At 42.8% G+C, this 13352-nt stretch overlaps 1 protein-coding gene across 2 annotated transcripts; it reads right to left on the minus strand.

Moving 5' to 3' along the window:
* Positions 1–2672: 2672 nt before the first annotated feature.
* On the minus strand, positions 2673–7652 carry LOC115201467 (uncharacterized). 2 transcript variants are annotated; one of them, XM_029765118.1, is made up of 7 exons: positions 7579–7652; positions 7091–7259; positions 6741–6932; positions 6276–6710; positions 4073–4266; positions 3578–3737; positions 2673–3441 (listed from the first exon to the last, which is right to left on the minus strand). In XM_029765118.1, exons 1-7 carry the CDS (start codon positions 7579–7581, stop codon positions 3299–3301), a joined length of 1296 nt encoding a protein of 431 aa, XP_029620978.1. In that variant the 5' UTR covers positions 7582–7652; the 3' UTR covers positions 2673–3298. The 2 variants fall into 2 exon arrangements, with proteins under 2 accessions (XP_029620978.1, XP_029620977.1); XM_029765117.1 differs by having other exon boundaries at positions 6276–6932.
* Between the last annotated feature and the right edge of the window lie 5700 nt (positions 7653–13352).

Here is a 13352-nt window from a genome sequence, read left to right on the forward strand (position 1 = left end):
AAAGGATGTATGTAAACTTCTAACCCACTGGAATTGTGATAGTGAATTATAAGTGAAATAATCTGTCTGTAAACAATTGTTGGAAAAATTACTTGTGTCATGCACAAAGTATATGTCCTAACCGACTTGCCAAAACTATAGTTTGTTAACAAGAAACTTGTGGAGTGGTTTAAAAACAAGTTTTAATGACTCCAACATAAGTGCATGTAAACTTCCGACTTCAACTGTATATCCTACCCAACGGGCCATTATAAACTGTAATATCTCATGTTTTACCGAGTCGTGGCTGAAAAGCAACATGAATAACATATAGCTGGTGGGTTTTACGCTTTTTCGGCAGGATAGAACAGGCGCATCTGGTAAGACAAGGGGTGGTGCTCTATGTATATTTGTAAACAGTTGGTGCATTAAAATCTAATATTAGATTGCTGTCTATTTACCACCACAAACCGATGCTGGCACTAAGACCGCACTCAATGAGCTGTATACGGCCATAAGAAAACAGGAAAACACTGATCCAGAGGTGGCGCTGCTAGTGGCTGGGGACTTTAATGCATGGAAACAAATCCATTTTACCTCATTTCTACCAGCATGTTAAACGTGCAACCAGAGAGGAGAGGGGGGGGGAAACTCTAGCCCACCTATACTTCACACACACAGATGCGTATAAAGCTCTCCCTCGCCCTCCATTTGGCAAATCTGACCATAATTCTATCCTCCTGATTCCTGCTTACAAGCAAAAACTAAAGCAGGAAGCATCAGTGACTCGGTCAATAAAAAAGTGGTCAGATGATGCAGATGCTAAGCTACAGGACTGTTTTGCTAGCACAGACTGGAATATGTTCGGGATTCTTCCAATGGCATTGAGAAGTACACAACATCAGTCACTGGCTTCATCAATAAGCGCATTGATGATGTCGTCCCCACAGTGACTGTACGTACATACCCCAACCAGAAGCCATGGATTACACACATCCGCGAGCTGCCCAGTGACACGAGCCTACCAGACAAGTTATATTACTTCTATGCTCGCTTAGAGGCAAGTAACACTAAAACATGCATGAGAGCATCAGCTGTTCTGGACAATTGTGTGATCAAGTGTCTTCACTGACATTTTCAACCTGTCCCTGACTAAGTCTAATACCAACATGTTTCAAGCAGACCACCATAGTCCCTGTGCCCAAGAACACCAAGGTAACCTGCCTAAATGACATCCGACCCGTAGCACTCACTTCTGTCGCCATGAAGTGCTTTGAAAGGCTGGTCATGGCTCACATTAACACCATTATCCCACAAACTCTAGACCAACTCCAATTTGCATACTGCCCCAAAAGATTTATGGATGATGCAATCTCTATTGCACTCCACACTGCCCTTTCCCACCAGGACAAAAGGAACACCTATGTGAGAATGCTATTCATTGACTAGAGCTCAGCGTTCAACAACATAGTGCCCTCAAAGCTCATCACTAAGCTAAGGACCCTGCGACTAAACGCCTCCCTCTGCAACTGGATCCTGGACTTCCTGATGGGCCGCCCCCAGGTGGTAAGGGTGGGTAACATCCGCCATGCTGATCGTCAACACGGGGGCCCCATAGGGGTGCTTGCTCAGTCCCCTCCTGTACTCCCTGAGCTTCCTGCCATCCAGGACCTCTATACCAGGCAGTGTCAGAAGGCCCTAAAAATTGTCAAAGACTCCAGCCACCCTAGTCATAGACTGTTCTCTCTGCTCAAGCACAGCAAGAGGTACCGGAGCACCAAGTCTAAGTATCCAAAAGGCTTCTTAAAACAACTTCTTCAGGATCTGTGGGTCCCCTGCGGGACTGTTGAGCTAACGTAGGTTAATGCGATTAGTATGAGGTTGTAAGTAACAGGAACATTTCCCAGGACATAGACATATATGATAAGCAAAAGGCTTAAATTCTTGTTAACCAAACTGCACTGTTCAATTTACAGTAGCTATTACAGTGAAAGAATACCATGCTATTGTTTGAGGAGAGAGTGCACAGTTTTGAACATTAAGTTATTAATAAACCAATTAGGCACATTTGGGCAGTCCTGATAAACATTTTCACCGAAATACAATGGTTCATTGGATCAGTCTAAAACTTTGCACATACACTGCTGCCATCTAGTGGCCAAAATGTAAATGGCACCTGGGCTGGAATAATACATTATGGACTTTCTCTTGCATTTCAAAGATGGCACACAAAAAAGTTGTTTTTCTTTGTATTATCTTTTACCAGATCTAATGTGTTACATTCTCCTACATTCCTTTCACATTTCCACAAACTTCAAAGTGTTTTCTTTCAAAATGGTACCAATAAAATGCATATCCTTGCTACAGGCAGTTAGATTTGAGGATGACATTTTAGGCAAAAATTGAAAAAAAGGGGCTGATCCTTAAGCCATAAGATTCCTGAAGAGCTAATCAAATGGCTACCCAGACTATCTGCACTGCCCCCCCCCTCCCCTTTTACACTGCTGCTACTCTGTTTCATTATCAATGCATAATCACTTTACCTTTACCTACATGTACATATGACCTCTTACCTTGACTAACCGGTGCCCACGCACATTGACTCTGTACCAGTACCCCCTGTGTATATAGCTTCGCTATTGTTATTTTACTGCTGCTCTTTAAGCACTTGTTACTTTTCTTTTTTACACTTATTTTTCTTAAAACGGCATTGTTGGTTAAAAGGCTTGTAAGTAAGCATTTCACTGTAAGGTTGTCTCTGGCGCATGATTTGATTCAATTTTGAATTGCGATCTCCACCAAATCATAGAAACTGTCCAAACGAGACAGACAGCAAGTAGGTCTGGTTTTCATAGTAACATACAACTAACTAGCTAGCTAGCTAGCTAAGCTGCGAGGACGACAAAGTGAATGTATTGTTTCATATCAGTTCAAATGAAAGTGGTCTTATCTTTATTTTGTCTAGTATAGCCATTTAGCTTAGATATTTCTATATGTTCAATGCCAAGCTAACGACCGGTTTGGCTGGCAACGATGCCAATAGAATGAACAACAAGCGACCCTAGATTTGTGTTTGGGACTATATCTCGAGAATGGATGGAAATGATACGAATAAATTCATCAAAATAACATTGAATTAAAATAATGATTTACATATTTCCATAGGTTGGTAACCATTGTATTAAAGCGATAATGCCCTCAAAGCCAGGGTTTGGATGATATATTGGCACGGTTTGCTTGCCCGAGACGAATGCCAATATGTCCTCCAAACCACGGCTTTTTGGGCATTATCACTTAAATACACCTCTCCCCAAGTCCATCATGGCACAGGTGCCACCACACTCCTGTCTCGTCTCCTTCTCCCTCCTTCCCGATATGCTGCCAGCTGCAACCACTTTTTCATGACAGACTCCACATCGCTCTCGGATGCTTGAGATGTTAACGGATTCTTCCGGACAACAGCTAATGAACAAGAACACAAGTGGTCGCAAAGATGTGAAAATTTAGTTGCAACAGGGTGAATTGAATACTTTAAAATGTCATGGTAATTGCATTGCAGGAAGCCATTCGTGTCATGAGACACATAAGAAATCCTTACCAATCAAAACGTCTCTCAGTCGAAGAGATCCAAGAGAGATTTTCCTATTCACCCCTCTCCAATTCATGTTTTTTGCCAGCGCATTGGAAATTGTGTGCCTCATTAAACGCCACACGACATCCTTCACGTCGCATCCCCCAACGAGGCTCAAGTGGTTAATCTAAAGGAAAAAAAAACATTTGAATAATGTATCAATTGACAAACTTTAAGCCACAAGTGACTGCCGCTTTCCCCAGGCGAGGGAAGCATATATGGTTAAGAAACTGGTATGCTCATTCTGATGGTCTTTGGAGGTTGAAACGTCATGCTTTTATCCTACATAAAGTTGAAAAGTTTACTAGGGAGTGAGAGACACCCATTTTCCATTTCATAAAAAGTTTGTGGACATAAATCGTACTTTTTTTTCTTCTTGCATATCTGAAAAATTATTTGAATCCCATAAACTCCCACTGAATCACTCTAAAAGAGCATTAGATAAAGTGGAATGAAACTCACCAGTTTAAGTTTGAAGTCAGCCCCTTGAAGATCAGTTTCCAGGCTCTGGAGACTTTGTTGATCCTTCAATGGCAGAAGGCCTCCTTCGATCGCATATTCTGCTCCATTCTGCTGTGCTGTTTGTAAGAGTCGTAGGATGAGGGTCTGTTGTTCCAGTATCATCTCTTGCTTGGTAAGCATTTCCTGAATTAGCACTGAAAGACATTTTAAAAGGGGCATTTCACTATAACACAATGAGGTGGACAAGAGTGCCCTTTTGCCCTCAGAACAGACTCAGTTCATCGGGGCATGAACTCTACAAGTTGTCGAATGTGTTCCACATGGATGGTGGCCCATGTTGACTCCAATGGTTATCACAGTTACGTCAAGTTGGCTGGATGTCCATTGGGTGGTGGACCATTCTTCATATAAACGGAACTGTCAACTGTGATGAAGCCAGCAGCGTTGCAGTTCTTGACACAAACCGGTGCGCCTGGCAGCTACCACCATACCCTGTTCAAAGGCACTTGCATTTTGTCTTGACCATTCAAACTTTGAAAGGCACAAATACATAACACGTCTCAATGTCTCAATGCTGAATTTTTTACCTTCATCTACACTGATTGAAGTGGATTTAACAAGTGACATCAATAAGGGATCATAGCTTTCACCTGGTCAGTCTGTCATGGAAACAGCACGTTCTTAATGTTTTGTATACTCAGTGTATATTATCATATACAGTACCAGTCAAAAGTTGACACAGCTACTCATTCCAGGGTTTTTCTTTATTTTTACATTATAGAATAATAGTGAAGACATCAAAACTATGAAATAACACATAAGGAATCATGTAGTAACCAAAAAAAGTGTTAAACAAATCAAAATATATTTTATATTTGAGATTCTTCAAAGTAGCCACCTTTTTCCTTGATGACAGCTTTGCACACTCTTGGCATTCTCTCAATCAGCTTCATGAGGTAGTCACCCAGAACGCATTTCAATTAACAAATGTTTCAAGAACTTTGAAAGAATCTTCAAGTGCAGTTGCAAAAACTATCAAGCGCTATGATGAAACTGGCTCTCATGAGGACCGCCTTAGGAAAGGAAGATCCAGAGTTACCTCAGCTGCAGAAGATAAGTTCATTAGTTACCAGCCTCAAATTGCAGCCCAAATAAATGCTTCGCAGCGTTCAAGTAACAGACATCTTAACATCAACTGTTCAGAGGAGACTGCGTGAATAAGGCCTTCATGGTCGATTGCTGCAAAGAAACCATTACTAAAGGACACCAATAAGAATAAAAGTCTTGCTTGGGTCAAGAAACACAAGCAATGGACATTAGACCGGTGGAAATCTCTCCTTTGGTCTGGGTCCAAATTTGACATTTTTGGTTCCAACCGCCATGTCTTTGTGAGAGGCAGAGTAGGTGAACGGATCTCCGCCAGTGTATTTCCCACCGTGAAGCATGGAGGAAGAGATGTGATGGTGCTTTGCTGATGACACCGTGTGATTTATTTAGAATTCAAGGCACACTTAACCAGCATGGCTACCACAGCATTCTGCAGCGATACGCCATCCCATCTGGTTTGCGCTTAGTGGGACAATCATTTGTTTTTCAACAGGACAATGACCCAACACACTGCCAGGCTGTGTAAGGGCTATTTGACCAAAAAGGAGAGTGATGAAGTGCTGCATCAGATGACCTGGCCTCCAATCACCCAACCTCAACCCAATTGAGATGGTTTGGGATGAGTTGGACCGCAGAGGGAAGGAAAAGCAGCCAACAAGTGCTCAGCATATGTGGGAACTCAAGATTGTTGGAAAAGCATTCCAGGTGAAGCTGGTTGAGAGAATGCCAAGAGTGTGCAAAGCTGTCAACAAGGCAATTGGTGGCTACTTTGAAGAAACACAAATATATTTTGATTTGTTTAACACTTTTTTGGTTACTACATGATTCCTTATGTGTTATTTCATAGTTTTGATGTCTTCACTATTATTCTATAATGTAAAAATAAAGAAAAACCCTGGAATGAGTAGCTGTGTCAACTTTTGACTGGTACTGTATATGATAATATACACAGAGTATACAAAACATTAAGAACGTGCCGTTGTCTTCACTATTATTGTACAATGTATAAAATAGTAAAAATAAAGAAAAACCCTTGAATGAGTAGGTGTGGCCAATCTTTTGGCTGGTACTGTATATATTTCTTATTGCTGCTCACCAGAAGGAGGAGAGACAGGGTAGCTGTGTTTATCATCTGCAAACACCCAATTGTCCTGGTCAAGGCACCGACTCTTGAGATTGGAGTGAGCTGTAATGCCCTTCTCAGCAGATGTATGCTTTCTAAGTTGATGTTTCCTCAGGTTTTTTTTGATAAGCCACAAACTGCAGTTGCAACATTTGATTTTCCGCTTGACTGCAGGTCTCACAGCTGGACACGCTGAACCTGGACCTCTCGCCGATGCACTGGTTACATCTGCTGCTCTCGCCGATGCACTGGTTACATCTGGGGCTCTCGCCGATGCACTGGCTACATCTGGGGCTCTCACCGATGCACTGGCTACATCTGGGGCTCTCGCCGATGCACTGGTTACATCTGGGGCTCTCGCCGATGCACTGGTTACATCTGGGGCTCTCGCCGATGCACTGGTTACATCTGGGGCTCTCGCCGATGCACTGGTTACATCTGGGGCTCTCGCCGTTGCACTGGTTACATCTGGGGCTCTCGCTATTGAACCTGGGGCTCGATAACATACTGACTCACATTGTGGAATGTGTTTGGTAAAATCACTCCTATTTACATAGGTCTTGGGGCAATATGGGCAGTGGAAATGCTTTGCTTCTCTGCACTCCAGATGGCATATGAATATTGTGAACTCTGAAATGAATAAAACAAGCAAATCAACATCCAGGACCCAAACTACCTGGTTTATATAATCATGTGATGATGACCGGTACTGAACTAGTCTAATTAATGAAAGCCATTATGCGGCTAGTATGTGTAGCTATGTGTAACATCACTGTACATGTGCTAACCTCTATGCAGCACAGCCTTCAATCTGTGCGACTCAATGTGTGTCAACACACTGGCATAGTCTCGGGGCTTGAAAATTGAGGGCTGGCAGAAGGGGCAATGATACAAGTGGTCCTTCTGGCACTGGGATAAAACCAAACGGCCATCTGCTGCTTTTCGCACTGTGATATGCTGTCAAACACAAACATAAATTACAAATAGTTTAGCAAGTCAGCGAACGTTATGTGCGTTGATAGCGAACAGTCGGTCACGGCAAACTGACTTTTCGGTGATGATAACAGTATAGTACCTAGTTAAGCTAAAATGCTACCAAAGTGCTGTGTTAGCTAGCTAGCTCGGTAAATAGCCACGTTAATGTTAGACAGCAATAACATGATAGATAGTATACATATATCTAGCTAAGAAAAACTTGGATACCGGAAGCTACACCAAAGGCGTAACTCAAAGTGAAACGAAAAATGCAACCCTAACGTTAATTGAAATGCCTTACCATTATACCTAACCGCGACGAAGGCGCGTTCTAGCGGATCACGTCTGTCAAATCTGTCTTCTTCATCTTCTTCGTTGGTATCGTCTGTTCGCACATTTTGTTTGTACATGCCGCCACCTACTGTGCGGGAGTGTGTGGTCAATCACGTTAGTTTTTGTGCCTAAGTCATAAAAAATCGAATAAATAACACCACTGCATTCCACTACTTTGACCCTAACTGAACCTGGTCCCGTGTGGCTCAGTTGGTAGAGCATGGTGTTTGCAACGCCAGGGTTGTGGGTTTGATTCCCATGGGGGACCAGTACGAAAGAAAAAGTATGTAATGTATGAAGTCGCTCTGGATAAGAGGGTCTGCTAAATGACTAAAACATATTTTCAAAATGTACACCAGGCTGGGAGGAAATGACTCTTTCGTTCAACATACGTTGTAATTCCTGACACCACAACATCTATGTCTGTGATTTACGTTCCTTTTCTGCAGTACAGTTGATAACCATGGCAATGAATGCTAAGAAGCCAACCTTACTGAAGCACAAATTGTATCACTCTGTATTGGCCTAGAACCGATGGTCTACTACTCACCCTTGACTCATCATCCTCTACTCTCTTCGCTGCCTCAGCATACAACACCTTCTGTTCTACTCAGAATCTCCCTCCAACACACTGCTACAAAATGACCATGAGCTTGGTATCTGAAACACCTTAGTGGGTTCGGCACAAAAGCTCTCACAGCATAACTGACATATCCTAACATGACTTTGTCAGGTAAAGACTCCGCTTGAAAACTCAAAAGGCAGACAGTGTCTTCTCAGTTTCACCACACTCACCACCGGGTCTGCGTCGCACCCAACAGCAGGTGTCACAGACACAGGGAATCTTCCATTTCAGTTGCTCCACCTCAACACTTAACGCCACCCCAGTAATCCCTCCTTTCCAAGGCGCCCTGCTCCAGAGAGCAAAGCAACACACATCTTCCCTCTGCCCTCAGCACCTCTCCTTCTTCCTCACTGTCTATAACCACATCTATCCATTAACCACGCTCATGCCACACCTTCATCCACTGTATTGTTTGCAGAACACGCACTGGTAGCCTTTCTCCAATACCCAACTTCTGTTCCTTAGCCCAAATTACTAGTCTGGCTATCTCTGGCCTCTCCATCCTCACAAAACGTGGGCTACTCTGCATCTGAGTACTGCCTTTCAAATTGTGTTGCATTATGGGGATAAAAAATTTCCGACTTGCGCCTTCAAGTCAACTGCAAGTTTCTCCAGTTGCTCTTCACCAACTTCATCCTGCAGCCATCACCTGCATTGTGGGAGGTTCAATTGTCAACAAATCATTAGGGTGTTTTTGTTTGACTCACGCAAACGTGACCAAAGAGGTAACTGAAACAAGAAACAACTTTGCCTCAATACATGTATACAGTGGATATGTACAACTTAATGTGATGTGAGGCTCTCTCACCAATTGTTTGTACAATATACACACATATATTTTCAGTTTGTGAGTGTATGATATGGGGGTTGGAGACATGTTTATTTTGACATTATAAAGAACAACTATTATAAACAATGGCAACACTGCCATGTTGCACTGAGCCTTGCTGTTGGAAAACCACATCAGTGTCCAACTTTCGGCTGTTGTAAATACACCTCCCCCGACTTCACTCTTCGACTTTCATCTACAGTTGGTTGCTTTTGCCTTACCATTCAAACAAGCCCAGAAACAGAAAGGGCACATTCTATGTTACAGACGACTTTAAAGGCAAGGCAAGACTGACTCATCTGCAAATCACCTTGCATCATAAATAACTTCTCAATATTATTTGTAGATCAGTCAGTCATTTCACAATTAACCTAAGATACATCATGGTTTTGATGATCTCAAACACGGCTAACGACACAGCAGCCCAAGCAGCCATGCAAAACGGTCTTGAGTGGCAACAAATGTGGCAACAAATCTTCCCAATTAGCTGTTCACTTTCCATACATCCACTTGTGTTGATCAATGACGGCATATGAGGGTGTTGAAAACAAAAGTGACATAATTCCTACACTCTGACGCTCATTTGATGTGGCAAGGCTTGAAAACTATTACGGAATACAAAGGGAAACCCAGCTGCGAGCTGCCCAGTGAAGCGAGCCTACCAGATGAGCTAAATGCCTTCAGTATTCACTTCGAGGCAAGCAACACTGAAGCAGGCATGAGTGCATCAGCTGTTCCAGATGACTGTGTGATCACGCTCTCCAGGACAACATTCACAAAGCCGCGAGGCCAGACCGATTACCAGGACATGTACTCAAAGCATGCGCGGACAAACTGGCAAGTGTCTTCACTGACATTTTCAACCTCTCCCTGACCGAGTCTGTAATACCTACATGTTTCAAAAAGACCACCATAGTCCCTGTGCCCAAGAAAGCAAAGATAACCTGCCTAAATGATTACCGACCCGTAGCACTCGTCGGAAGTCATGAAGTACTTTGGAAAGGCTGGTCATGGCTAACATCAACACCATCATGCTGGAAACCCTAGACCTACTACAATTCGCATAGTGCCCCAACAGATCCACAGATGATGCAATCTCAATTGCACTCCACACTGCCCTTTCACACCTGGACAAAAGGAACACCTATGTGAGAATGCTGTTCATTGACTACAGCTCAGCGTTCAACACCATAGTACCCACAAACCTCATCACTAAGCTAAGAACCCTGGGACTAAACACATCCCTCTGCAACTGGATCCTGGACTTCCTGACGGGCCGCCCCGAGGTTGTAAGGGTAGGCAACAACACATCTGCCACGCTGATCATCAATACTGGGGCCCCTCAGGGGTGCGTGCTTAGTCCCCTCCTGTACTCACTGTTCACCTACGAATGCGTAGCCAAGCACGACTCCAACACCATCATTAAGATGGCTGACGACACAACAGTGGTAGGCCTGATCACTGACAACAATGAGACAGTCTATAGGGAGGAGGTCAGAGACCTGGAAGTGTGGTGCCAGGACTACAACCTCTCCCGCAATGTGAACAAGACAAAGAGCTGATCTTGGGCTACAGGAAAAGAAGCGCTGAACAGGACCCCATTAACATCGACGAGGCTGAAGGGGAGCGGGTCGAGAGTTTCAAGCTCCATGGTGTCCACAACACTAACAAACTATCATTGTCCAAACACACCAAAACAGTTGTGAAGAAGGCACGACAACACATTTTCCCCCTCAGTAGACTGAAAAGATTTGGCATGGGTCCCCAGATCCTCATGAGGTTCTACAGGTACACCATCGAGAGCATCCTGACCGGTTGCATCACCACCTGGTATGGCAACTGCTCGGCATCTGACCGTAAGGCACTACAGAGGGTAGTGCATATGCCCCAGTACATCACTGGGGCCTAGTTTCCTGACATCCATGACCTACAGTGCCTTTGTGACAGGTTAAAGGAAATACTAATAGCCTGTTATACATTAAAAAGTATTAGTAAGTTCATAGTATGTGAGGATCTTAAAACATCTAGGGTTAAAAAGATCATGCATTCTGTATTAGTTGATAGAGATGGATAACATTCATATAATTGTGTTAAAGTTAAAATCCATCAAGTGTACAAAAGGTAAGAATTGTAAAAGGAATGTGTAAACGTTATATTGATTACTTTATTTTGTGGTGCCTAATTGAAGGGGAAAAGTGTTAATCTGTGATCTACTAAATGCTCTTTAATCCATGAGTCTGAGACCGATTGCTCTGGTCTCCACCTAAGTTCACGGGAAAATCGCGGTCTTTTCCTCATTACAGTAAAAGTTCTCGTTGAGGAAACAATACCGTATCACTCTCGTGATTATTTCTCCCCTTTTTCAGGTACGATATTGATGATAAAACTGAGTCATTTAAATGTAATAACTCGCTAACATGTCAAGAGTGTTTAAGGTGTGTCTTGGTAACATCTTGAGAAAGTTAGAGTTACGTTTGCAGAGTAATGTGAGCCCTGCTCGGTTGCAGCTAAGGCTAGCTTCGTACTGAGAGTAGCTGCCATTTTATGTCGATCGTGAATGAACATGTGAATGAACATGTGCGTTGCTAATAAGATATGTTGCGGTGTTATGTGTATAAGGGTTTTTCAAACACTTGATTGACTGTTGAGAAATTGAGTTATGGTTTACTGAGTTAAAGCTTTGTGCTTGACAGTTATATTGAAATGAGTGTATGTTTCAGTGAATTACAGAGTAAGTATACTGTTGTGACTTGAATAAGCCTTGTACCCTACAACACTAGCTCTTTCCTGTAGATCTGTTGTTTTGTAAAATGTGTTACTTGTGTAAAATGTGTTACTTTGGTAAAATGATTACAGTAAAAGTTCTCGTTGAGGAAACAATACCGTATCACTCTCGTGATTATTTCTCCCCTTTTTCAGGGGCGTAACACCTTGCGAAAGTATTCGGCCCCCTTGAACTTTTCGACCTTTTAGGCTTCAAACATAAAGATAGAAAACTGTAATTTTTTGTAAAGAATCAACAACAAGTGTGACACAATCATGAAGTGGAACGAAATTTATTGGATATTTCAAACTTTTTTAACAAATAAAAAACTGAAAAATTGTGCGTGCAAAATTATTCAGCCCCCTTAAGTTAATACTTTGTAGCGCCACCTTTTGCTGCGATTACAGCTGTAAGTCGCTTGGGGTATGTCTCTATCAGTTTTGCACATCGAGAGACTGAAATTTTTGCCCATTCCTCCTTGCAAAACAGCTCGAGCTCAGTGAGGTTGGATAGAGAGCGTTTGTGAACAGCAGTTTTCAGTTCTTTCCACAGATTCTCGATTGGATTCAGGTCTGGACTTTGACTTGGCCATTCTAACAACTGGATATGTTTATTTGTGAACCATTCCATTGTAGATTTTGCTTTATGTTTTGGATCATTGTCTTGTTGGAAGACAAATCTCCGTCCCAGTCTCAGGTCTTTTGCAGACTCCATCAGGTTTTCTTCCAGAATGGTCCTGTATTTGGCTCCATCCATCTTCCCATCAATTTTAACCATCTTCCCTGCCCCTGCTGAAAAAAAGCAGGCCCAAACCATGATGCTGCCACCACCATGTTTGACAGTGGGGATGGTGTGTTCAGGGTGATGAGCTGTGTTGCTTTTACGCCAAACATAACGTTTTGCATTGTTGCCAAAAAGTTCGATTTTGGTTTCATCTGACCAGAGCACCTTCTTCCACATGTTTGGTGTGTCTCCCAGGTGGCTAGTGGCAAACTTTAAACAACACTTTTTATGGATATCTTTAAGAAATGGCTTTCTTCTTGCCACTCTTCCATAAAGGCCAGATTTGTGCAGTATATGACTGATTGTTGTCCTATGGACAGAGTCTCCCACCTCAGCTGTAGATCTCTGCAGTTCATCCAGAGTGATCATGGGCCTCTTGGCTGCATCTCTGATCAGTCTTCTCCTTGTATGAGCTGAAAGTTTAGAGGGACGGCCGGGTCTTCGTAGATTTGCAGTGGTCTGATACTCCTTCCATTTCAATATTATCGCTTGCACAGTGCTCCTTGGGATGTTTAAAGCTTGGGAAATCTTTTTGTATCCAAATCCGGCTTTAAACTTCTCCACAACAGTATCTCGGACCTGCCTGGTGTGTTCCTTGTTCTTCATGATGCTCTCTGCGCTTTAAACGGACCTCTGAGACTATCACAGAGCAGGTGCATTTATACGGAGACTTGATTACACACAGGTGGATTCTATTTATCATCATTAGTAATTTAGGTCAACATTGGATCATTCAGAGAT

Source organism: Salmo trutta, chromosome 10 (assembly GCF_901001165.1).
Source record: "Salmo trutta chromosome 10, fSalTru1.1, whole genome shotgun sequence".
Lineage (NCBI taxonomy): Eukaryota > Metazoa > Chordata > Actinopteri > Salmoniformes > Salmonidae > Salmo > Salmo trutta.

Bases quoted from the DNA above. Each gene is read 5' to 3' on its own strand.
- LOC115201467 (XM_029765117.1), bottom strand. The intron at 4,267-6,275 runs GTGAGCAGCAAT...AATGTCTTTCAG, and splicing joins CCCTGTCTCTCCTCCTTCTG to TGCTAATTCAGGAAATGCTT. The intron at 3,738-4,072 runs GTGAGTTTCATT...TTTTTCCTTTAG, and splicing joins CTGACTTCAAACTTAAACTG to ATTAACCACTTGAGCCTCGT.